The sequence below is a fragment of the Balaenoptera borealis genome (assembly GCF_965194805.1).
Source record: "Balaenoptera borealis genome assembly, chromosome: 16".
NCBI lineage: Eukaryota > Metazoa > Chordata > Mammalia > Artiodactyla > Balaenopteridae > Balaenoptera > Balaenoptera borealis.
In genome coordinates, this window is record NC_138872.1 from 10,959,053 (window position 1) to 10,985,249 (window position 26,197).

Sequence of the window (26,197 nt, forward strand, 5' to 3'; positions counted from 1 at the left end):
CCGCGCCGCGTTGACGTCATTCCGCTTCCGGCGCCTGGCGCAGTTCTGCCATGGCCTCCGGGGAAGCGAGCGGACCGTCTCCTAAGTCTCCGCGGGAGCCAGAGCCGCGCACCCCGCGACAAGACAAGTATTCGGTGCTTTTGCCCACCTACAACGAGCGCGAGAACCTACCGCTCATTGTGTGGCTGCTGGTGAAGAGCTTCTCCGAGAGGTAGCGCGCCCGGCCGCCCTCCTAGAGGAATGAGATGAGCTGGCTTTCCCGGCCTGGGTGTCGGCACTTGGCTGCGAGAGGCGGCCCCCTGCCTGGCTTCTCTTCCGTCTCCCGCTGGAAGCCTTGGGGAGGAAGCCCCCCGTACGAGGAAAGAGGCGGATACTTCCCGGGTTCTCTCTGTGTCTCGGGTTCTTATCTCTGCCCTTGGGTTTTGTGACACACTCCTTTATTATACACTCCCTTATACTCCTCACCCCGCTTTTTTCTTAGAAGGGCTGGCTCCCCTTTTACTTGTTTGTTTTTATTTTTTAATTTTATATTTGGCATGGATCGAACCCATGTCCCCTGCGTTGGGTGCTTAGAGTCTTAACCACCGGACCGCCAGGGAAGTCCCTAGCCACCCTTTTAATTACTGCGAGGCCGAAAGCCTGACCTCACTCCTCCCTCTGTCTAGGTGGTCAGGATCTGCGGCAGGAGCCGGGACTCTCAGTGAGCCCGCTCACTCCCGCCCGGGTGCTGAGGGCTTATGTAAGCATGAGGTTTGGGCTCTGTGGGTTAGGGGGCTGCTGCTGGGCTGGACATCCTTTCTGGAGAGGGCAGAAGGGCAGATTCGCCGGTGGATGTTTGATGTGATTGTTAGAAACTGAGAGATTTTGGAGTTGAATTTGAAAGAGTTATACAGTTTTTTTTAAACTTCAGAAAATCGTGGTATCAGTACGAAGTAACTTGTTTTACGGTTACATCAGTGGGATCATGTGTAAATCTTTGAAGATCTTTCCGTATCAGCACATACAAACTTCGCAAATTATTGTGAAAATTGGGTAGTATCATGTGGCTGTGTTATAATTTTTCTAACCGGGTCATATCAATGAACACGGATTATTTCCAGAGTTTTTTTGTTTTTCTTTTTTGACTTTAACTTTACAAATGAGAATGGGGACTTTGTTCACAACGTGTTTTCCAGCATTGAGAAAAGTGCTTGACGCGTAAGAAGTGCTCCTTACACATTCTTACTTTTACTAGTATACCGTGGATAGTCTTTGTGGTGGAATTGCTGAGTCGACAGAGATGTGCTTAGAGTGATAGTTAATGCTAAATTGCTCTCAAAAAAGATTGTACCGGTTTAGGACTCTCCAACATTCATCAGAGAGGGCCTGTTTCCCCACCAGCCAGCCAGTTTTATTAAACCTACATTGTTGGAAATGTTAATTGGTGAAAGATACTGCTGTTTTGATTATAATTCTTTGAATGAAATAACTATCCTCACATTCACGGCTTTTCAAAGTTTTTTATCCGTAGCTTTTAACCCTTTTTTCTTTAAGTTATATTTTGATTTTTCAAGCTCTTTCCAGATTAGAGAAATTGTCATGTAGCTGATCTTGTTCCAGCTTATCTTCTGATTATACAATATTTTTTGCTCTATTCTTTAATTTTTTTATGTAGTGCAGTTTATCTTTCAGTAGTTTCTGGGTGGATATTTTTTTAATCAAAATGAAGTTTAATGACGGAAACAACGATTTTCTTTTCAGATGGCAGTCAAATTACCTAAAGTTCGCTCAGCTTGATTCCTTTAACTACCTGATCCTCAGGTGGTGTGGGTGCTTTGAAGTGGAGAGGGCAGTAATTTTGCTTATGAATGACTCCATTTGTTTATGAAGTATATCTCTTTCAGAACAACAACTAGAATCAACATCTTAACTTTTATTTTTTTACTCTTCATTGAATTTGTTACAATATTGCTTCTGTATCATGTTTTGGTTTTTTGGCCATGAGGCATGTGGAATCCTAGCTCCCTGACCAGGGATGGAACCTGCACCCCCTGCATTGGAAGTCAAAGTCCTAACCAGTGGACCGCCAGGGAAGTCCAACATCTTAGCTTTTTTTGGCTTGTAAAGCACATGCCTAAATTTAATGCACTGTGGGAAACTGAAGTCATCTTATCCACTGTTAGAAGATAGGATGGGTTTTGCTTTCTTACAAGTTTGCTGGGGCCGACTTTTTTTTTAAGCTTTTAACAGTAGAATGTGTTTTCTGGTTGATTTCCTCACATTTGTTTCTTCAAGCAGGACCAGAGGAAGCAGAATGTTGCGTTTCGGGGGATTTGTCTGTATCTCCTTTTCTCTCCTTAAGATTCCCAATAAAGTTAACAAAAAGAATGTTTTCTTTAAAGGGAGGCGGGGAGACATGTGATGGTGATCACAGGTACATCCAAGTATTGTGCTGGCTTGTTTTTAGAATAAAAACTATCACATGAAGTTAATGGGAACAACGAAAAGATGTTAATTTTGAAGCACTGACGTCTTTTGTAATTCTATGCTGTTTTGGTTTTTGGGTTTTTTTTTTTTTTTTGATAGTATGGGATAATGGGTATAACTGTTTGAAATAGTGGTGTAAAAGACTGTCACCATTCTCAAGTGGGTTTTCTAAGGGTGAAATTAAATCAGATTTATTTATTCATGGATTAAATTAAAAAGAATAATCACCCAGAGCTACTCAGCTGACTTGATATCTTTAAATGTATTTTTGAAATATTTTATGTAACTAAGACTTGATATTAAAGTTCCACAATTCCATTTCCCAAGTAGGTATAAAATTTTATATGATATCCTATCATATATAATACATATGATCACTATAATTTTTTTAACGAAAGAGTATGTTTTCTGTGAGAATTTTAACATCTCAGGACTGTATAGTAGCATTTTCCAGCAACGTACGTAGTTTGGAGGTGACATAGTAAATATTTGACATTTATTTCATTTGATAATTGAAGTTTTCCTTGGTGCTTAACATGGCAATAAATTTCCACTTATACTGGGGAGGAATTAGTGATTTTAAAATCATTTTTTCATTTGAGACTACTGTCCCCAAGCAGTACAAATTTAAATTTTTTTATTTTAGTGGCTTCAACTATGAAATTATAATCATAGATGATGGAAGCCCAGATGGAACAAGGGATGTTGCTGAACAGTTGGAGAAGATCTATGGGTCAGACAAAATTGTAAGTCATTTTTCTATCATAACAGTTATGTTTATATTGGGGAAAGATGATAAATGAACAGTGCTTAAATTCAGTCTGTCTAGAAACTGAAAAAGTTAAAGAGCAACTTATACACGGGGTTTAGATGCATTTTCATTGTGCTTGAGGTTTTACATGTCTTTGATATGTTGAGTCAGTGGTAGGTTTACAGCACGATAGTGAGCCTTTGGATGAACTCTGTTTTTATGTCTGACTCTGCAAATCAGTTTCCTTGAAGGGCAGAATTAAAGCATGATACTGAAATGAGAAGGAATGTTTATAGAGCTAGGTTGCAGTAAGTAATGTGTGTCTTGATCTTTCTCGCTCCCTTTCTCTAGGTATTCTCATACTTTCAGTAGAGAATCCTGCCTACAGCTAGCTTGTAGCTGGGAAAGGTGACTGATTGTTTTCATGTGAAACATTTTTTTTTTTTCAGAGAACTTGGCATTTTTATTTTTATCTGTAGAACAGTCTTGTGGAAGTATTTAGATTGACTTTCTGAGTCTTAAACTTTAGATTTTCCCACTGTGCCTTAAAGCCTGTTGTTCTTCTACAGGAGTACCTTAGGCAGATGTAGAGTTCATTTTGTAATTTTTATTTTTGATCAGTGTTTTGGCTTTATAAACGTTGGAGCATACTTGTGAGATCACTTCAGCTACTTCTTGGGCCAAAAGCATACATTAAATCCAGATTTAATTAGAAAACACATTCTAGGCATTGGGTATTTTGTAATTTGTATAGACCAGAATTTCTCAATCTCAGCACTACTGACCTTGGGACCCGATAGGTCTTTGCTGTGAGGGACTGTCGTGTATGCTGTAGGATGTTTAGCATCATCCCTGGACTCTACCCACGAGATGCAGCAGCAGCCCCCCTCCTCAGTGTGGCAACCAAAAATACCTCTGGATAACATCAAGTGTCCCTCCCTTTGTGGGCAAAATTGTCCCCTCTTCCCAACAGAGAACGATTGGTATAGGAATAAAGAAGTCTCTTGGAATAGCCAGGACATGGAAGCAACCTAAATGTCCATCAACAGAGGAATGGATAAAGAAGATGTGGTACATATATATATACAATGGAATATTACTCAGCCATAAAAAGGAAAGAAGAAGTCTTTTGGAGAACCTTTATTGATATTTGCATTTCAAGAAATGGCAATTAAGCATCATAAAGAATAGGCTCTGGGTCCAGATATTCTTGATTAGTCCCAATAATGAAATAATTTCTATGCAGTTGGAGGAGATCTTAGTTGGTGAGAAGCATTTAAAGAAATGTGTTACTCTTATATACATGGTAAATCTATCCTGTACTAGAGGTTCTTTCCATCTCACAGACAGACGAGCAATTCACAGAACTAGCACACCTCAGTCCTCTCTGAATGCCTCCAGATGTACAAGTGTACAGAGGAGATAGAAACTGAAATTTTCATCCTTCTAGCAGTGACTTCTGATAATGCTAGGTTCATATTTTTGGCCAACAGTTCCTCAGTTTTTATTAAGTTCTGGGCCAGGGCTACTGATTCACATAATGTATAGAATACTCTCATTATGCACTTCCATTTAATCTGGGAACATCAACCTAACTGTTTTGAATACTTTTGTCATAGAACCTCAGCCTTGAGGTGTGATTGATTGATCTTAAGGAATGCCTGATGAATTGATCTCCTCAAATTCTAAAACAACATGGTCTTCAAAGCATTCCACTTTTCTCATCAATCCAATAAAATTTAAAATAATGAGGAAAAAATAGCATTTACTGTCATGATTTCCATGTGGTACCAGGGAAATTCCCTATTCATTCATTATTTTATCACTTTTAGGTCATTTAAACTAGAAAATTACGTGTGTGTGCGTGCACACGCGCCAGTAGCAAGCTATGCCAGGGAGGGCACTTGCTTGCTTTTTAGGTGACATATATATATTTAGTTGGGGGAAAAATTAGGAACCACCTTACAATACCTCAGATAAAATATTCACAGATGCTTTGTTAGCCTTTCAAACTGGTTGAAATGAATATTTTAGAAAAAAAGCTAAAGAAAAAAAAAATTTAACTCTTGAGGTGAGGAAACAGACTAGAGGTTAAGTCACTTTCCAAGGGTACATAGGTAATTAATAAATGGCAGGAGTGGGACCATAGAAAAATCGGAGGCACATATTCTGAACTGTTAACAATGATCACAGGGTGGGGAGATATGAGATTTGGAGGGCTTCTATTATGTTTGATGTACATGGCTTGTTTCATCCCCCCAACTTGAGATCAGATAGACTCATCTATATTTTGTCATTATTTATAGTTTAGTATTTTTAAGAATTGTTTTGATGATGAAGTGTAACACACATTCATTACTTTTAAAATGTCAAGCATAACTATAGGATTGAGAGATTTGACTACTTAAAAATATTTGGTTCATCCCCAAATACCAACATATTATCTCTGACAAAGAGATCAGTATCCTAATCAAATGTACAGAAATAAATATTCATAAAAACAAGAACTACAGATGGTCAAAAGTGAAAAAAAAGAAATGAAAAAAATATGAGCCTCACTGATAAGAATTGCAAAATAGGAGAGTACGATTAGCCTTTTCTTAGCTGCAGATTTATTTTTATTCTTTCTCCCAACCCGTTTTCGAGAGTACGGTAAAACAGGTCCACTCAAACGGTGTTGATCCTAGTGGAAATTGATATAGTTTTCTGAAGTGTCATCAAGATTTTCTACGATAAAGATTTTTACAAAGTAAGTTTTTTGTCAAACAAATCATAGTGTCGTATGGTATTTTCTAAGCAGGTGTGGTAAGCATTCTTCAGGGTATGTGCCCTGTACCCTTACACGCACTTTCTGTGAATTCACAGCTTCTTCTGATGACGGCTGAGTGAGGTGAGCTCTGTGTGCCCATTGCTGCCCTGGGGTCACACAGCAAATTAGCAGGGGGGTTCCATAGTCATCTACTAAGCCATCCTGCCTCATGTAAGAAAAAGCAATCATATTGATGTGAGGAGGGAAAAAAAGGAGAGGGGTGGAATTAGGGGTCTGAAAATAAAGCACAGGAGATGAAACAATTTGAACTTTTTATTACATAAGAAGTAAACAAGTATATTGTCAAATGTAAATATTACCAGTAAAACTGAATTGGCCTTTGATGAGCATTTCTTGATCTGCATCCCAGTCCCTTCTCCAGGGGGAGACCCCAGTCCACATTTTGGTATATGTTACCCCAGACCTTTCTGTGCATGTGTGTGTGTGTCTACATCTATAGAACCAGGTAATGTGGTTTTATATGTGTGTGTTTGTTTTTAAACATAAATGCAGTCTTCCTGTGTCATTCTGTTACTCTTTAATTATACCGTGGTCATCTTTTGTCACCAGATTACCTCATTCTTTTAACTGCTCCATGGTACCCTATCTATATAACGTGGTTTGTATTTTATATAAACTTTTGAACATTCTGGAAATTATAAATAACAAAATTATCCTTTGTTTGGAAAAAAGAAAGTTTTTTTAGCTAAAACATAGGGTTATAGAAAATCTAAGATGAACTTTAAAGGATTTGCTTTTTCAGGGCAAATACCAGATGAGGTCAGTATTTTGTCAGTAACTGTTGAGCACAAAATCAAATAACACCTGACATGTGTGGTTTGATTTTGTTCAGTGAATTGTAATTATTATAGATGATTGATTGAATGTCTAGTTCTCCTCTATATAAAAGCTCATGGGGTAGGAATGTATTTTATCATCTTTGTTCCTCCCCTAGACCTATAGCAGCTTGCGTGTAGTTAAAAAAAAAAAAAAAAGAAAAAAAAATCTATCCTGCTTAAATTAAACTGAAAATACTTTGGAGATTTGCAGTCTGAGGCAACCTGCTTACACACTGGCAAGTGCCGGGGGGCGGGGGAGAGGGGAGGATAAGAAATGCCCAGTAGTGAGTCTACTTGAGCCCCCTACCTCAGAAACTTAGCATCAAAACCTTGGCATTCCACTTTTCCAGAAATTTAGAGAAAAAAGGAAATAACAACAACTAAGTCAGTGCTTATATATGAAGCAAGAAGTGTAGAAAGACTAATTGACAAACTGTAAGGAGGCTTCCTTGGTGGCGCAGTGGTTGAGAATCTGCCTGCCGATGCAGGGGACACGAGTTCGAGCCCTGGTCTGGGAAGATCCCACATGCCGCGGAGCAACTAGGCCCATGAGCCACAACTGCTGAGCCTGCGCGTCTGGAACCTGTGCTCCACAACAAGAGAGGCCGCAATAGTGAGAGGCCTGTGCACCGCGATGAAGAGTGGCTCCCGCTTGCCGCAACTGCAGAAAGCCCTCGCCCAGAAACGAAGACCCAACACAGCCATAAATAATAAATAAATTTAAAAAAAAAACTGTAAGGAGAAAGAATTTAATCTTCTTAGGAATATAACCTGAAATCATGTCATTGGACCAATAGAGAATAAGATGAGGTCATCCAAGCATAGAGTCAAGATAAGTGGATGGAGTATCAACATGTAAAATCACAAAAGGAATTGAGAAAACAAGCATGGCTATCAAATATTCCAAAAAGGTACAGAATAAGTGAGTTAAATACTCAGTTTTCCTAGGAAGGAATCAATAGACATTGCTTAAAATGATAAATCAAGTAATAGACATAAAAAAAATGTTGTTTTTTTGGTAGGTAGCTCTGGGGTGCGGCGGGGGGCGGAGTTTAAGATTTGGTCTGTGGGGTTTGGGTGAAAGAATGTTACTTTTCCTTGAAAGCTATTAAATTATTTGATTTGTTACTAAATGCTTTTTTTTCCTTTGGCAAAAAACGTTAAGCATATTCTGCTTTAAGGTCTAACAAATGCAGCTGTATTTCTGTTAAAATGAGTGAGCACTTATTTAAAAAAAGTTTTTATTAGTCAGATTTTCGATTATTTGTGTTAAAATGCCATTTCTTATTCTTACAGCTTCTAAGACCACGGGAGCAAAAGTTGGGACTAGGTAAGTAGAACCTCTCACCCCTCATGCCTGCTCCTTGCCTTAGTAAGATTATCCAGTGTGTATTTCCCCAGTTTGGAAGAGGGCCAAAATACAGTGACCTCCTGTGATGGTTTTTAATGATCTTAATGATATTCAGATGGTTTAACTTGAATTGCCTGTATGAGGCAAAGCCCACTTAGGAAAACAGAAACCACTGTAAGTCTTTCAATATAGGGAATTTAATACAGAGAATCTGGTTACACGGGTGAAGGAATTGCTGAGAAGCCAAATGGAACAGTGGGGCTACTCCGAGATGAGTAGCGGCTGGAGCTCACTACCGCTCCTGGGCTGGAGCGACAGTGGAGGAGATGGTGTTCTCAGAGCCGGGAAGCCGGGCAGCCCAGAGGAGCTAGAAGGGTGGAGCGAGGGCTGCGTGGCAGAAGCGGGAGCAGCGGACGGACTCTGGTCCACGCGGGGAGGCGGGGGGGGGGGGGGGGGGCACCTGGACGTTCCCCTCCTCCTTGAGCTCTTCCCTCCTCCCGTGCCTCCCAAAGCGGTTTGGAAACCAGTTGACAAGAAAACAAATATAGTAACCTGCAGTATAGAACAGACAAGGGCTCTAAGGGCAAACATTTAGACCAGCACACTCCCTTAGCTGTAAGTCTTTTGAACAGTTCTTGAAGTTACAAGTTTTTAAAAGGTGTTTATTTTTTAAAAAGGAAGCTTTTCCAGCTTTAAAATGTAAGGGGTTATAGAAAAGCTCAGATGAGGTCAGTCATTCTGAGATGAAAATCTTGAATGCCTTTATTTCTATTGTTGGTCACAGCTGCTTTGTGTTGAAAAGTGGTATAATTTTACTGAGAAATTGAGGGAGCATGGGGGAAGCACAGTTCTTGAAAATTGAGTATCTGCTGTCCTGAAGACCCTCAGTTTCATGGCATGATCGAATGTTCTGAATATCTGAATCCAGAAGGTTCTTTGGGATTGAAATAATCTTGAAACTGCCACGAAAGCCACCAAGAATTACCCGTCAGTGGAAATCCAAAAAGCTGTGGATAGTCACTTTTTTAAAAAATTAATTAATTAATTAATCTGGTTGGCTCTTAGTTGCGGCAGGCGGGCTCCTTAGTTGTGGCTCGCCAGCTCCTTAGTTGCGGTTTGCAGGCTTCTTCATTGCGGCATGCGTGTGGTATCTAGTTCCCTGACCAGGGATCGTACCCGGGCCCCCTGTGTTGGGATCGTGGAGTCTTAACCACTGCGCCATCAGGGAAGTCCCTGGATAGTCACTTCTTAACAAAAGAAGTCAGAAGAGTCCTGCCTTTCTAATAAGATACTGTGGTGATTTGGGGCTAGAGAATGCAGGAATTCCCACAGCCTGTTCCTGACCAGTCACCCTTACCTGCCAAGTCCCCAAGGAATTTTTAGGCATGAGGGTGGCTAAGTAATTGCTAGCTGCACCTTTGGCCCCGGAGACAGGGCTCTAGTGTACCAGGCTTACAGTGTAGAAGACACTCACTGCGTAGCTTTTGTGGGACAGGGGTGATGGGATGAGCAGAAGCAGAGAGACTGGTTAGGTAGGGATCCAGGCATCAGAAGATGGTGCCCGGGACTAAAGTGAAATTGGAGACGAAAGAACGAAATTGAGAGATGTTTTTGATGGAGAATAATAAATAGGACTTAGAGGACTAATGTATGCTTTTCAGAGGTGCTTAGCAATTTCTTCCCTGTTCAGATGTATACCTAAGCATTTCTGGTGATTTCCTTTAATGGATATAAATATTTTCATTTTTAGGAACTGCATATATTCATGGGATGAAACATGCCACAGGAAACTACATAATCATTATGGATGCTGATCTCTCACACCATGTGAGTGGTATGTTTCTTTAGAGGCTATTTATGATAGTCTTAGCCTGTTTTACTGACCTACTCTTTATTCTTTCTAAATTTCAGCCAAAATTTATTCCTGAATTCATTAGGTAGGTATTTCTAATATTTGAAAGAATTATTCAAGTCATTTATCATATATTGATTTTGTACTTATTTTCATTTTTCATTCATTAAAAATACTCATGCTATTTTAAGTTTGCTATCAAAAATGAAACCAAGGTATAGCTTTGAGACATGTGAATATTTAGTTATGTGACTAAATGATATATTTTAGGAGCCCTGAGAGGAGTAATCAACAGATAATTCCTTTATTACCTAATTCTTACAGACTACAGAAAAATGTGAAAAGCAGCTTCCCTGTTACATGGAATTAAGCCCTGCATCATAAGGGTAAAACACTATGAATAGCTGGGGTTTATTCCAGGAATGCCAAAATCAGGAATCGGTCAAACAAATTCATTTATCACATTAACAAAGAAAGCAGCATGACTGGGGACTTCCCTGGTGGTCCAGTGGCTAAGACCCGGCACTCCCAGTGCAGGGGGCCCGGGTTGGATCCCTGGTCAGGGAACTAGATCCCACATGCATGCCGCAACTTAGCGTTTGCATGCCACAACTAAGGAGCCTGCCGGCCGCAACTAAGAAGCCTGTGTGCTGCAACTAGGACCTGGCACAGCCAAATAAATAATAAATATTTTTTAAAAAGAAAAGAAAAGCGTGATTAAGTCTATAGAGGCTAAAGCGTATTTGGTAAAATTCACTAGCCATTTCTAATTAAAATTTTAATGTAGAAATAGAAGGAAACCACTTAAACATACTGAAGACAACCTGGTCCTAACACAAAGGTGTTTGTTTTTGTTTTTGTTTTTTTTGGCCTCACTGCGCGGCTTGCGGGATCTTAGTTCCCCGACCAGGGATTTAACCCAGGCCCTCAGCAGAGTCCTAACCACTGGACCACCAAGGAATTTCCCCACAAAGGTCACTAAATGGTGACATGTTGAGTCATTTCCAGTAAACTCATCAATGATTATAGGCGTACCACCTATCATTAAACATGGAGATTTTAAGTAATGTTGTAACATAAGAATTTAGTATATATTGGTAAAGGATACAAAATTACATTTATTTGCAGGTAATGTAACTATATTTTTAGAAAACCCAAGAGACCATGACACCTCTCAGAATAAGAATTTGGAAGCTGTTCTGAATGTAAGCTAAATACACAAAAACAGAATCAGATCATGTCACTCACCTATTTAGAACACTTCCAGGAGTTCCTGTGAATACATAGGGAAAAATCCACACTCCTTTACTTGCCCCTCAAACCACTCGTGATGTGGCCCCTGCCTTGCATTCTGAACTCATCTTGTGCCCCTCCCCCTTGCCTGAAGTGCTCTTTCACTGCTCCTTAATGGCCAACTACTTCTCCTTGTTTGATCTCTGCATAAAAGTCACCTCAGAAATACCTTCTCTGCTTAGATCACCAATACACAAAAGCTCCTTTGACCTGATAAGGCAGTGGAACCAGTGGAGTAGAAAATGGGTGAAAGATACAAGCAGGCCATGTGTAGAAGAAATCCAAATGGCTCATAAACCTAAGAGAAGATATTCACCCTGGGTTGTAGTCAGGGAAATGCAGTTAAAATAACCGTGTGTCACTATTAGTTTTTCAAAATTAGAGACCTATAGAACAGTACATCCAGCACCAATAAGATGATAGAAAATGAACATGGATATTGCTGGAGGAAGTATGAGTTACTACAGCCTTTTTGGAAAGTAATTTCTGGTGATATCTGTTAGAATTAAAAATACTCATAAGCTTTGCTTTAGCAATTCTGTTGAAAGCTCAACAGCTTTTTCTAATTGCCAGCTAATTTATTTTTTTCTGCAGGAAGCAAAAGGAGGGTAATTTTGACATTGTCTCTGGAACTCGCTACAAAGGAAATGGAGGTGTATATGGCTGGGATTTGAAAAGGAAAATAATCAGGTATATATGTATGTGCTCATGATTTCTCTATTTTTTTTTTAAGTGTAACTACTAGAAATATGTTTTTAACAGGTATTTGGATTAAATTACCATGCTGCCTTGAGTTTGTGGGATTAGATTGTAACTTCCAGAAAGTATTCCCAGATAGCTTCTTACCCACAATCTTTCCTGTGTTAGAGTATTTTATTTTGGATGCTTTTCACTTGGGAAAAATCAGCATAAACCTTTGAACCTTTCGTAGAAATGGTCTAATTCAGCACAGTTTGTTCTGCTGGACCTTCAGCTTTGATTTAAGTGAACTATTCATCTATATTTTTGGACTAAATATGTAATTTTTTCCATATATGTTTTTCAGTAATTTAAGACACTTCATGATTTCAGCTTTTACTAAGCAGCATAAAGTAGTGAGGCTTTGGAGGCAGACCTGGGTTAAAATCCTGATTGTGTCTTTTAATTACTTGTGTCCCCTTTCATATTTTACCTTTTCTAGGCTTTACTTTCCTCATGATAAGATGGAAATGAAACAAACTGTTTCAGTTTTCTATTACAGTGTAACAAACCATCCCAAAACTGAGTGACTTACAGCAACAATTTATTATTTCTCACAATTCTTTGGTTTGGCTACTGGTTCCTCTGCTGACTTCACCTGGGCTCACTCATGCAGTTTCATTCAGCTGGAGGCTCCAAGATGGCCTCATTCATATGTTTGGCAGTTGGTACTGGTTGTTGGCTGGGCCATCTCAGTTCTCCTGCATGTGGCCGCTTACCTGGGAAGCTGGATCAGCTTCTTTACATGGCATCCTAAGGGCAGCACCCAAAAGTACCAAGGCTGCAACTGCAAGTACTCTTGAGTCCTAAGCTCTGGGGCTAACACCGAATTAATTTTTGGTGAAAGCAAGCCCATAATCAAGGGGTGGGGAAATAGAATCCACCTCTTGATGGGAAGACCCACAAAGAATTTTTGACCATATTTAATCTATGGCACCTAGGTTGTTGGGAAGATGTGTTTCTATCTCTAAAGGATCTATATAGCTTATTGCTTTTTGTGTAACAACATAACTTTGTATAAATTCTTACTGATAGTATTTTTTATCACTCACTTCATTCCTACTGAAGGTTCTCTTAGGTTAATGTCACTTTTGCCTCTTAACTGTTAAACCTTGGGCAAGTATTTAAAACATGTAAGAGCCTCAGTCTTCAGTGAAATGAAGGGGTTGGATAAATCAGTGGTTTTCAATCCTGCTGAGCATTGACGTCATGTAGGGGGAGAATTATACACAACTGCTCCCTGTTTGTCCTCCCTTTCTTGTGCACACACATACTGCAGACCATTTGAATGGATCTCCAGAGGTGGTGCAAGAGCATCAGTGTTTTTCACAGGCTCCCAGATGATTCTGTTGTGCAGCCAAGGTTGAGAGCAACAAATCAGTGATCTCTCAGGCCTCTCTGAATTTGGTCATTAAAGCTATTATTTAAAATCAGGGAGTCCCAGTCAGAGACAATTTACAACGTTTAGTTGGATCATTTAGTTGTATTGAGTTGTATCTGTCATTAGTAGTTAATGTCTGCACTGACTTTATAGTATAAACTCCTGAGAAAGAGTCTGTATCACTTGCTCAAGGTCTCATTTGTATGGTCCAGAACCAGAATTTGAACCCAAGTCTGTCTGACTCTTGCTGCATTTTAATTAAAAGACCCCAATTTTAAAATGCATTACCTTAAATAGATGTACAAATGTATACATACACACATGCACACATACACATAAATACATATACACTCACGTTCCTTTGATTACACCCATTTTGGTGGGTAAACTATGTCCTGGAATTTTTTTGTAGCTATTAGAAGCAAACTGAACAGGAAAATGTTTCTGTTAGCCATTATGCCAGCTGTATCCACAACCATGTTATTTATATGAAATAGACACTCCTGGGACTTCCCTGGCAGTCTAGTGGTCAAGACTCTGCACTTCCAATGCAGGGGGCTTGGGTTTGATGCCTGGTCAGGGAACTAAGATCCCACATGCTGTGTGGCATGGGGGGGGGGAGGGAGGGAGGGGAAGGAGAAGAAGGAAGGAAGGGGGGAAGGAGAAGGAAGGAAGGGGGAAAGGAGAAGGAAGGAAGGGGGAAAGGAAAAGGAAGGAAGGAAGAAAGAAACACTCCTAAGGAGTGCCTTGATGGTTACCCTGGCTTTGGAGAGAAACTGTTTTCTCCAGGCTGCTTCCCCTGCTGCCCTCCGCCCCTCCCCCCGCCAAAAAAAAACACACCTTTTTTCTGAATCTGAACACTCTAAAATAATCTGAGCCCACTAAAATATAGTTGCAGTACCAAAGTCATTTTTTCCAACTGTACTACACATCTTTTTGAAATGTTAATAATAGCTATTAGTCAGTAATAGCTTATAGTTGATTGACACTTAGTTGTGTTTGAAGCACAGATCCTAAAGTCATTGTTAGGGACTGAATGTTTCTGCTAGAATTCATGTGTTAAAGTACCTTATGCAGGGAGTGTTGGTATTTGGAAGTGGGGTTTTGAGGAGGTAATTAGGTTTAGATGAGGTCCTGAGTGTGGGGCACTTTTGGTTGGATTAGTGCCCTTTCAAGAAGAAACCAAGAAAGCTTGGCCTTTCTCCTCCTACCCCCACCCTCAGCCCCTCTGCCCCTCTGCCCCCCTCCATTTGAGCATACAGCAAGAAGGCACCATGTGTAGGCTAGGAACAGGATCCTCACCAGGAACCAAGTCTACAGCACCTTGATCTTGCACTTTTCAGCCTCCAGAACTGCGAGAATTGAATATCTGTTGTTTAAGCCACCCAGTCTATGGTATTTTGTTATAGAAGCCCAAGCAGACTAAGAAAGTCTCAGAATGGAACTTTAAAGGTCAATTTCCAGAAATTGCCGAAAACCAAAACCCTCTCCCACCTGCACACCTTTAAAAAAAAAAAAAAAAAAAAAAGCCATTTTAATGCAAACTGACCTATTACACAGTTGGAAACTGCCATCACTTGGTGATTTGAATCTGAAAAAGAAACTCCGGATCCCTGATAGATCACTTTTGCTGTCTAGACAGATGTTTGTAATTCTAAATCATGACTGTTGGCAAATATGTGAGTTGAGTTAAAAATCTATTACCATTCTCACCTAGAGTTTGGAAGAATGAGTGTTTTATGGTCACCTCTGTATGTCACTTTCCAAGAATAAAAATCCCTATTTTCTGAAAAATGAGAACTACCAGATCTCCTTTCACTGACAAATAATTTCTGTTTGTTCCATAGAATTAACATTTTTGTGAAATAGTGTTGCATTTATGAAATTAGTGTAGCATTTTTAGCACTCTACACTTGGGTGTATTTCTTTTGTTTAGAAATTGTATTTTATAAAGAAAATCTTTTATTTGGCAGCCGTGGGGCCAATTTTATAACTCAGATCTTGCTGAGACCAGGAGCGTCTGATTTAACAGGAAGTTTCAGGTACAGTGAAAACCTGTGATTGTGTGTTTTCTACTATTTACAATTTCTTGCCTAAATTTCTTGCTTTATAATGACTTAAAGAAATACTTTTCGTTTCTATCCCATTTTTGTTCTGGAACTCTAAAAAAGACAGACTGAAGTTGCTTAGAAGCTGCTAATGAAGCCTAAGCATCTTAAGGGAAAATATTGTGCTTTTTAAAGAGCATGGACGACAGGTTAGTGTGCTTGTTAACATTAGTATCACTGCTCAGCCCTTGAGGGGCCTGAGGTGACCGCGGACTGCTCATTCAGAACATTACTGAGATGGGCTTCAAAAACAGTGCCTCTTCCAGTAATTTTCTGCAGTTTATAGCATTGTCCACAGAAAAGTTTAAAATCTTTAATATTTATGTAAAGCTTTTTCAGTTTCCTTATTCTCCATTTTTTTATAAAAAAAAAATTCTTGTTTAAATGGAGCAAAAGCCTCCTGCTAGGTCCTTGGGGTCTTTTTATTTTTGTTTGTTTCTGGGGGTGTGTGTATTATCTCTGAAACTATAAAATTTCTGTTCATCTACTTTAAGGCCCAGACCCATGCATTGGTTAATACTTTATATTACTTGGTATTTGCTTCTATCCATTAAATAATGCTGATTCTTCCATACTTCATTAGAACACACAAACACACAAATTAGGAGCTGGCTGTTGAAGGTTAACTAGTACCACTAGTGCAACTGCACGTCTGTTGGATAGCAGTTCAGAGATAGTAAGACAGAGTCAAAAGTGAAGAGAGGAGCCATCGCAAATTAGAGGTCAGATAATGAAAATGAAACCTCTCTAGATTTAAAATGTAAATTATTTTGACAGCACAATTTGGTGTATAAAAGATAGATAGGGACCCCATAAATATATCCCTTCAGTTCCGCACTTGGAGGCAAATGAATGATGTGTTACAAAGATCTCTGATTTCCAGAGGAAAAAAAAAAGATTGTAATTAAAAAAAAAAAAAGATAATTGTGGTGGAGGAGGAGACAGGGGTGGCAATGAAGAGAAATAAATCTTACAAAGTGACTCTTACGGGAATAAAGTGACTCTTACAGGGAAAGAATTTGTAGCGTAATCCTAGTTTTAAAGGTACTGCTGAAACATTATTCCATTATCCCACCATCGTAGTTCTTCCCATAATCCCAGACCTCCCTCCCCTACTTAACATCATTTGACATATATCTTTAGTTTCTACTGCTAAAATCCCAAACCATGAAAAGGTGCCTGAAACACAGTAGGTTCCTCAATAAACATTTGTTATTGAATGAATATTACTACCATCAGAATCTCCTTTCTTCACATTTATTCCAGACTTATTCTTTTGAGTTCTGATGGAGACTGGGGGGGTAAAGGAGTGCATACCACTAATCCCCCTCAGGTTCCTCTAAGGATTGTGCTTTAGCCTTATAGCCACCTAAAAGCTTGAAAAACCAAAAGGTGGGGTAACCTGAAAGGAAGCCGGAGAAGATATGTGAGTTCCAGGTATTAAACCCTCTGGCATTATAGATCCAGGTGGCTTTAACTACCAAGAGAACAAAGTTACTGCCTCTCCTAGCTTTCTCAAAAAGAAAAACAGCAAGAAGAAAGAGGTAGAAATTGCTGCCTTTCTACTCACTGAGGCTCAGGGGTTTTTTTGTTTTTTAACCTCAGTGACTCTGAAAATAGGGAGCTCCTGAAGAACGTGATTGAGTTCACCCATAGGACTTCCCAGCTCCTGTCTTTCTTTGTAAATCTGATGAGCTTTGCCTTTGGCCTGCAGTCCATCTAAAGTTAGGATGTGCATTCGCCCAGTTTAAGTGTCTAACTGACCTCAGTTGCTGATAGCTGATTCCCACCAGGATTGCCTCATCCTGTGATCCCTACTTCCTGTCTTAACCTAGCTTAACCAAGCTCATCCTAGAGGGACTTAGTTTATCTCAGGAATTTATTTAGATCTCAGGAAATAGGAACTTCATAGACATTTATGAGGAAATGCCTGTTAACTACTTCTTTCTTGTTATCTAGTTTATATTGTTGCTTCATCATCTGTCAACTCTGTTCCAGTATTTGAAACAGTTTCTCCCCTTTCAGCTTTAAAAATAAATTTTAAGAAAAATTTAAAAACTACAAACGATGGGGGGGTTCTGCTCCACATGATTCACTTTATTACCATATTTTTATAATTTCTGGTAGTGTGATAGGAAGATAATTCTCTAAGAGATACTAAGAATTCATTTTCAAAATCGTCCCAAATTATTTACCAAATATTTTTATGGCCTTTCCAGTTCAGGACAAATGTATCATAATCATCAACTGTGAGAGCTTTTCTATATACAAATGGCTGGTGAAAGTTTAAGGTTTCATAAATACCAGTGAACTTTTTGAAAGGTCAGGATACATGTGGGCATGTATATTTATCCAGGTGTACATATACATTTTAATTTCTTACAGGTTATACCAAAAAGAAGTTTTACAGAAATTAATAGAAAAATGTGTTTCTAAAGGCTACGTCTTCCAGATGGAGATGATTGTTCGGGCAAGACAGCTGAATTATACTGTTGGCGAGGTATGGTAAATAGCGTGTTATACTCCTCATAAAGAAACAATAGGGTTACTTTTTATCATAAAAAGGTTAATTTTCATAAACTACTAGATAAATATGGAAGGCTTCCAGGTGTCCATGCAAAAGGGTGAAAATTCACATTTCTTTAAAATTAATATATTTGACTTACCAAGATTCAAAGCATAACAGAAGGCAGCACTCCCTTTTAAATAAATAAAAGTTACCGGTATCTTCTTCCTCCTTTCCCTTTCTTCTGACCGCTCAGCATTATGGGATGAGTCTGCCGCTTTTCCCCTTGTCTCAGCCATCAGCCACCCTACTTAAAAACGCGTGGTGAATCCCTTTTGCCCGTTCCTTGCCTATGAGTACATGAAAAGGGCAGGAATTGGGGGAGCAGAGGGGATTTGTACTATTTACAGCCAGCTAGTAAGTTCTTAGGGAAGACTCTCCTCGTTTAACAATAATATTCTTATTCAGAGCAAGAAAATAGCTAACTAGAATGTTACTACTGTTGTGGAAGTTATAAGATTTTTAACTTAGTGCTTAAACAGTGACAGCTAAATTTGATGGACTACTGAAAAAAATTAGGTGAAAGGCCATTTTACTTCTTCAGGCATATAATTTTTCTGGGAAGCTTGAGTAAACCAACTTAATATTCAGTATCAATGCTTTTCAAAACACTTGTAGCTTTGGCTAGATGACCTATTTTTAGATAGTAAAATGCATGTTTAATTTTGAAGACTTGGAGGTGCACACAGTTACTGTAAGAATCCCATAATTCAGATTTACCTTGAAGGACTTGCTATCAGCGGACTAATCTTGTTTCTATTGTATGAGTAATTGTTGTATGCCTGCTATGCTTCCTTCCTAATATTTTTGAAGACTCACTTAACATATATTTTTTTAACTAGGTTCCAATATCATTTGTGGATCGTGTTTATGGTGAATCCAAGTTGGGAGGAAATGAAATAGTCTCTTTCTTGAAAGGACTATTGACTCTCTTTGCTACTACATAAAAGAAAGTTATTCATTTATACTTAATCATGTTCATTTCAATTTAAACATAAAAGAAGCCTGGTTGCCGATTTTTATAAAATGTACTCTTAGAACATAAATCATAAGGTAAGGTAAATTTCATGCAAATCTTTTTTCCTGAGAAACTCCATTTTATATGTCAAATTAAATTAGAAAAATGAGCAGTGTTCTCAATTTTTGTTTACATTTTGCTGTACTAAGACCTATAAATAAATGTATATGAAATTTTTGCATAAAAATAATGCTTTCATTAGAGTATGCAAATGCAGGATTTCTTACATGGGAAAGATTTTGAAATATTCTTTATAAAAACTGTATTCATAGCTCTGGATTCATACCTAATACATGTCAGAAGTAAGAGGAGTGCTAATTATATTCATGAAATACACATATGATACATGGCTGTTTCTATATGAACTAAAAAAGAAATACACACCTCTGCCCTTTTTTTTTTTTTTTTTTTGGCTGTGCTGCGCAGCTTGTGGGATCCTAGTTCCCCATCTAGGGGTCAAACCCGGGCCCCCCGCAGTGAAAGCGCCAAGTCCTAACCACTGGACTGCCAGGGAATTCCCAGCTGTAGTAATTTTTAAACAACTATGTTTTTTCCCTCAAAATATTTTTCATGTTATTTCAGGACCCTTAACAAAGCATACATCTTTAGTAATATGACTAAATCCCCTATAGCTCTTCTGTTGACAAAACTGTTCTGCCAGTTGAAATGTTCAGTAAAGCCCTCACAAATATTCTATTTACCCACCTTAAGTGGGTATTGCAAAAAAGATTAATTTCCAAGTATAGCATAGCTTTTAGATCACGCAGTGTCTTTTAAAATTTTGAGTAAGGCATACTTTGAGCAAATAAGCTTAAGATCACATTGCCTTTCCTTTGCAAGTAAAAGGAAGGGGCGTCTCTAAGTCATTTAATAAGCGTATTTAGTGAACAGTATTCCTATTACTGCATTTTCCTGGCTTAATTTGGCTGCTAAAGAAATTTAAAGTCTGATTTTTCCATTTGCATTTCTAACAGATCCTACCAGAAATAAATACCAGAGTATAAAACCTTTGGTGTCGTTCTGAACATTACCTATTCCCATAGTTGAATCCATAGGACACATTCCAATAAGGGCCTCTTCTATTCTGTTTCCCTTTTATGCAGAGCTGAACAGCTGGCCCACCATGGACCCCTCTTCCTTGGGGAAGTGACTTCTCTCATCACTAGTAACAACTAGAAAATTTATTACCACTGATGTAAAATAATTTTTTTTGAGTGTTTAGATTCCTTCTCGTCTGAACCCAAAGTTAAATTTTCATTGTCAAGTATGTGGAGCAGAGATTAAATAACCACGTCAGAGAACCCACTATAAAATATTGTCTTCTCAGACCTCACTAGAGTAGGTACCTTTTGCCTTTTTTAGTCTTTTGGTTCTTATTCCCACAATCATTACAACACTATCATTATTTACAGTAAATTATTTGAGCAGTGAAAACTTTCACCATTTGGAAGTTATTTAGAAAAGAATCTGGACTATTTAGATGCATTTTTGTAGTAAATCTGGTGACTTAAACACTGTAAAATCTTTTTAAACATTTACATGTGAATCCAGCATCCCTTTTTACTTTGTAAATGGGGCCAAGGATGAAATCCAGATGTTCTCCCTTTGTATTGGTATTATCTCTGTATGAAATCTAAGTATATCTAAGGAAAACTAAATTTAAAATTATTTTGCTTATTTCATATTAGTTCTTGCCTGTCTTCTGCAACATGGAATTAGCTTCTTCATCTTTGTTTCTCTAAATCGAATGTTTTGGGTCCCCTCCTCCTTTTTACAACTTTTTTCAGCTGTTGTTTTCCCTTGAAATACTGATTTGGCTTTTAAAGATATAATTTATCACAATTTCAGAAATTAACGGAATACTGTGTTGGATGAAACAGCTTGTTAAACCTGCTAACTGAAGCCTTAGACATTGAGCTTTATGTAACCACAATTTGTTCTGTTTTCAGTAAAGTCAGATTCTTTTGGGATGTTACGTATGGTTTGAAACTATTTTAACATGAAATTTAGAGAAACAGCAAAAGATAAGTGTAAGATGTACAGAGCACATCTTAGCAGGTTTGGTTAATCCTTCACAATGACATTTATTACTTTAAGTACGTCTAGCCAGTGATAGACACTCAAATGTGCTCAACTATAAAAGGTGGGTTCAAGAATGTTGAGAAGACAATGTGTTGGTTGGGGTTGACCTAAATTTACAGAGGCCCACGTTGTGTCCTATGCTGTCCAAATTGTGGGAGCACTAACGGCTTGGGACTACAGTCTGTGGTTTTTAAGGATCTTGTGGAGGCCCACTGGCAACATCATTTCTCATCCTTGGGCTTCACTAGACCAGTGGCCTCAGACGCTAGGGATCCCACTTGTTTTCTTCAGGCCAAAGAGAAGAGTCCATCACTGATTCGGAAGAATGTCCAGCCCCAGGGCAACAGCCGGCCTTCTGTAAAACGCAGGCTTGTCCACTGAATAGCCCACCCCACCCGCAAGGGGTCAACCATCCATGGGGTTGGGTCTCATCTCAAGTCGGTGTGTGAAGCACGAGGCCCTCACACCTCATTTAAAGCAGGAGGTGTCGGGCATGACCATGACCGGCCAGGTGTGTCTGCCCTTCCGGCTGCTGCCCAGCCCGAGCGCGCGGGCTTCCCAGCACGTGGAGCCGCGGGGCTGTGCGCACGCCCCCTCCCACCAGATGTAGTCCAGGCCCAGCTGGGCCCGCGCAGGGATCCCCAGCGCGGCCACCTGACTGAGTGCAGCGCGTGCTGCGGCCCTCTGCTTGTGCCTCCGCCGCCGGCGCTGTGGCCAGAGGAAGGCGCCCGCCGTGCACACGGGCCGTGGAGGCGCACTGCGGCCATTATCGGCGGCGCCTCCTAGTGGGTCAATGGCAAAAATCCTCTTGGTTCTCGCGAGAGCTCCCCCTCAGTGGGGATTATATAATGTCCCTTAGGTGGGGGTGGGGGTGCTGGTGCCACCCTCCCTCAGAAAAAGTTAGGAGCAAGCACAGGTAGGAGCAGGAGTTGTCTATGGGGGGGGAAAGGGTACTGTTTCCCACTGCCCCCCCTAGTTAGCTGGACAATGAGTCCTCTTATGCTAATGAGGTACTTACGTCACTTCCGCTCTTTCTCGGCCGCCATTTTGGCTAGGGCAGGTTCGGGGACTTGCTCCGAGGCGCTTGTATTGTCTGCTGAGGGGAGACGCGGGATCAGCCCCCCTCCCCCGCCCGTTGCTGCCGCCGCCTCCGCCGGCCCGGTCTCCCCTCCGCCGCCCGCCGGGATCCATGAACTGAACTCCCGCCCCCCCGGCCGCCGCCATCTTGTGCCCCCTCCCCCTCCCGCGGGCAGCGCTAAGGGGGATTTTGGCGTCTCCTCAGACACAGCTCCCTCTCTCGGTCCCCGCTGCTGAGGAGTGAGAGGAGCGCGGCCGTCGCCGCCCGCCTGCCCGCGCCGGTGAAGCCGCCTCTCCCACACCCTCCGTCTCCTCCCTCCGCCCCTCCTTTGTCTGCACCGCTCGACGACGCTGCCGCCGCCGCCCGCGCGGGGGACTAGAGGGAGCCGCTCGCGCCGCCGCCGCCGCCCGCCGCTCTGCTGCGCCCGCCGCGCCCCCCGGCAGCAGCCGCGGCCGCGGCGCGAGCCGGACCCCGCCGAGGCCGCCGAGCCGGAGCGCGACGCGCGAGCCGGACCCCGCCGAGGCCGCCGAGCCGGAGCGCGACGAGGCCCCGGGCGCGCCCTCGCCGCCGCCAGCGCCGTGCCGCCGCCATCCGCCCGCCGCCGCCGCCCGGCCCCCGAGCACGCCGGCCCCGCGCGCGCCTCGAGGCCGAGTCAAGGTAAGCCCGGCGGCCGCCGCGCGCGGACCCACGGCCGGCCCCGCGGGCGCATTATTGTTGAGACCGCCAGCCCTCCGGCCGCACACGCTCCTTTGCATACTCCGGTGCTGAGGGAGCGCCCGCCCCGGCGCGGACCGCTACCCGGGCTCTTGGTCCGCGGTCCGGGCGCCTCCTCCTGCAGCCCGACCCCCCTTCCCCGCCCCGTGAGCCCGCGGAGGCCAGCAGCCGCCCCGGCCGCCGGAGCTTTTGCGGCTAGTGGCATCTCCCTCCACCCCGCCCCCAGCAAGAATCGAGCTTCTCCCATCCCTGGAACTAATCCCTTCCTCCCGCCCCCCGCCCAAAATGAGCCCCCCACGCACACCCCCAATCCCTGGGACGAGCCTTCTGCCAGGTCTACCCACCTTTAGCCGGGGGAGGGGGGGAAGAGATTGGGGGGCGGGGAGCATGCATGGCACGGAGTGAAAGTCTTTGCCTCCCCTGTGCAATCCTTCCTCCCCAACAAGCCAGCTCCCCTCCTATCCTGACCACGGAGTCCTCCACTACCCCCTTTTCTCAATCGCAGCTGCCTGGTCAGCACGACCTCTTGCGAGCATTCTGAGCCCCAACTTTGCAGTAAGACGGTAAAAAATGGAAATCCAGAAAGCTGCGAAAGATTTTTTTCTTTTTTCTTTTTGTGTGTGTGTGTGCAATGAATGGGGAGTAGTTCTTTGAGCACCCTTTTATTCACCTCTTCTTTCCTCTGGGCTGCCTGCCTGCCTTCCCCTCCCCCCAAACCTGGATGCCTGTCTGCTGGAAAAGGCGCGATTGCTTCTCTTCCTCTTCTGCCCAAGACCAGGCGCTAAGGTCTAATAGTCTTTTCAGCCACACACATACCCACACTGAGTCTTCTTGATGTTCTTGCCTTCCCAATTCCTCTGGACAGTTCTTGCCATAACCCCATTTCTCAGACAAAGGCTTAGGAGGGAAAAGAACCAAACTGTTTCCTGTGTTTGCCATTTTGATGCTGTCCATCCCCACACACCCAATCTCTTCCCCTGATGCTTCTTGTGCCAGTGTCTTGAACCTTCAGAATGGGGAAAAAAACAAAAACAAAAAAACTCCTGGGTAGCTTGATACAGTTTCCTTATAAATCCGCATTGTTGCTTCTGGTTTATGGCCTTGAAGAAAATACCAGCCCCCACCCAGTCAGTAGGGGGCGCATTCCCTGCACTGGGTAAGGCTGCAGAGGGGGGAAGGGCCCCAGAGCTAGAACAGGATGTGCTTCACAGCGCCTTCTACAGACCATGGGAAAATGGACCCAGCAAGACACACTCGCACACTCTTAGTTGGTGAGCTGACAGCAACATGGTGAAGGATCAAGTGAGTCAAGAGCAGTGATTTTATTTCTTTTAAAGAATTCACGCTGCGTTTTAGAAGTTCTCTCTTTTTACTTTTTCAAAACTGTTGACCCTTAGACAATCCACATTTGTTCTTGAGGAATCATCTTGGCACATCCTTGGTACACAGATATCCCCTTCTCTGGAATTCTTCCACCTTAAGCTTTGAACGTGTCACCATATCTTCCCAAGGTCAGATGGTAAAGGGAAAAGTTTAAAACCTGAGAGTAACAGGTTTGGGGGAATTGATGATTACATCCCTTCTTCATGGCCCCAACCTTTTCAACTCTTTGAGAGTTAAAAATCCTTGAGGGATGTTAGATTTTAGTGGGGTAGTAATTTTCATAAGTATGTAGATGGGTGTCATGATTTGCAAAGCCTTGTTGGTAAACATAAAGCCCATGTTGAGTTCTTCATTGTCAGACTCAACAGAGTTGATTGTAAAATTTTCTTTCTTTCCAACGTTGGACTTGGCGGTTGCTGTTCATTATCTCAGTAGCCAACCGCCTTTGCAAAAGTGTTGACACCAGTCTTCTGTGAGCACCCACTTTCTTAGGGTGTGTTGATTTCTATAGATTTTACTCCTCTTGTTATTTCCATAGGTGTGAGATGCACAATGCGAAACCTAGGCCCCAGCTTTTGCACCATGATGCACAGGGTTGTACTTTTTGTACTGAACTGATAGGTGGCCTAGTGGTTATGCCCTGTACTACCATTTTGAGGATCTGGACTCCGTTCCTGCCTTGCTCTTTGGACCACATTGTCAATTCACACCGGTGGGTATATTCATTTTGGAGGGTGGGAACTGCAGCAACAGGGAAGCCAGAGACTTCTTCCTCCTTGGTCACCACCAAAGCCAACACTTCCAAAATTTCAGCCTAGCCACATTCCTCAAGGAACCGGTTAGAGCTGGTTGCAGATGTGGGTTCTGAACAGAGAAATGACTTGTGGCTTGTTTAAGAGAAAATTTTGAAGTTGCTAATATTGTTTTAATCATTTGCATTCTGCACTCTTGTGTATAAAGTCTGTTAAGTATTCAGTTACTGCTATTTTGATGACCCAATCTCAAGAGTTGCCAAGCATTTAGAAACCTTAAGGATTCTCTGATCAGAACAGGCCTTTCCATGAACAGGTACTTGCTACCAAAGATGGACAGTGGTTGTTGATACTTAAGGGTACTTTTAAGACTTTGTTGCAGGTATTTTATAAAGATACACCAAGATAAATTTATGGGAAAATGAACCGGTGTATTCTTTGATACATAGCTAACCAGTTGGTGCATAGGGGAGAATTTGCGTTGGACATTTGCTACCAAGTAACATTTTGGTGAGTGAAAAGGAGGCAGCTTGGTTCAGGTATTCCACTAGAGACTTAACTAATTGCTTTTACAATTTGTTTAGTAATCAGAAGAATCAGATATATAATCTAAAGGGTATTATTTGTAATCTTTAAATACTTTTTAGTATTTGTTAAGTAGATATAATTTTGACTTGAATTTGTGTTTGATATAGAATTATACGGCTTTTTAAATTAGTAATATGAATACCATTTCTTCTTTGAGGGTGTGTTGGAGGTGAAGTTTGTGAAGGTGCTTTTGTTTGATTTAGCAAATTATATGTAAGATATAATGTTAACCGATGTCCTTAGTGGTAATAGCCATTTTCCCCCTACGGGAAAACTTACTGTGAGCTCTTAAAAAGCATATATTCTGCAATTTCAAATGTTTCCTGATTTTGGCATTCCCTCCCCCCCACCCCCACCCCCCCCAAAAAAGTGAAAAAATTGGACTTGAAGGCTGGAATTTAGGTAAACTTGTAAGGGTTCATTAAAAA

At 41.4% G+C, this 26,197-nt stretch overlaps 2 protein-coding genes and 1 long non-coding RNA gene across 11 annotated transcripts in view; 2 read left to right on the top strand and 1 right to left on the bottom strand.

Annotated features, from left to right (window-relative positions):
• Positions 1-6: 6 nt before the first annotated feature.
• On the top strand, positions 7-21,147 carry DPM1 (dolichyl-phosphate mannosyltransferase subunit 1, catalytic). 4 transcript variants are annotated; one of them, XR_014236151.1, is made up of 10 exons: positions 12-211; positions 3,113-3,212; positions 8,162-8,195; positions 9,967-10,043; positions 10,128-10,153; positions 11,956-12,051; positions 15,454-15,522; positions 17,974-18,088; positions 18,997-19,207; positions 20,276-21,147. XR_014236151.1 is itself a non-coding variant. In XM_082362732.1 (9 exons), exons 1-9 carry the CDS (start codon positions 51-53, stop codon positions 19,099-19,101), a joined length of 783 nt encoding a protein of 260 aa, XP_082218858.1. In that variant the 5' UTR covers positions 12-50; the 3' UTR covers positions 19,102-21,147. The 4 variants fall into 4 exon arrangements, 3 of the variants coding, with proteins under 3 accessions (XP_082218859.1, XP_082218858.1, XP_082218860.1); XM_082362732.1 differs by having other exon boundaries at positions 18,997-21,147; XM_082362734.1 differs by lacking the exon at positions 12-211 and adding an exon at positions 804-2,413 and having other exon boundaries at positions 18,997-21,147.
• On the bottom strand, positions 3,224-22,829 carry LOC309614415. Of its 3 annotated transcripts, none has more exons than XR_014236159.1 (3): positions 22,273-22,829; positions 18,255-18,444; positions 3,224-6,188 (listed from the first exon to the last, which is right to left on the bottom strand). It is a non-coding gene; the product is annotated as an uncharacterized lncRNA (long non-coding RNA). The 3 variants fall into 3 exon arrangements; XR_014236160.1 differs by lacking the exon at positions 3,224-6,188 and adding an exon at positions 8,396-8,768 and having other exon boundaries at positions 18,310-18,444; XR_014236161.1 differs by lacking the exon at positions 3,224-6,188 and adding an exon at positions 8,396-8,768.
• Positions 22,830-22,854: 25 nt separating this feature from the next.
• The window catches only part of ADNP (activity dependent neuroprotector homeobox), a 29,594-nt gene continuing 26,251 nt past the window's right edge, over positions 22,855-26,197 (top strand). For 2 of the 4 annotated variants that reach the window (XM_082362688.1, XM_082362687.1), the window contains exon 1: positions 24,973-25,141. The gene's annotated coding sequence lies outside the window, so the exon portion shown is untranslated. Of the gene's footprint in view, positions 22,990-24,972; positions 25,142-26,197 lie in introns of those variants that run through there. The other 2 variants (XM_082362689.1, XM_082362690.1) reach the window with 2 other exon arrangements.

What these genes read in the sequence shown, in the direction of transcription:
- DPM1 (XM_082362732.1), top strand. Translation starts at nt 51, where the DNA reads ATGGCCTCCGGGGAAGCGAGCGGACCGTCTCCTAAGTCTCCGCGGGAG. An exon ending in TTGAAAAGGAAAATAATCAG is followed by an intron (nt 12,052 to 15,453) that starts GTATATATGTAT and finishes TTTATTTGGCAG; the next exon opens with CCGTGGGGCCAATTTTATAA. An exon ending in GATTTAACAGGAAGTTTCAG is followed by an intron (nt 15,523 to 17,973) that starts GTACAGTGAAAA and finishes AATTTCTTACAG; the next exon opens with GTTATACCAAAAAGAAGTTT.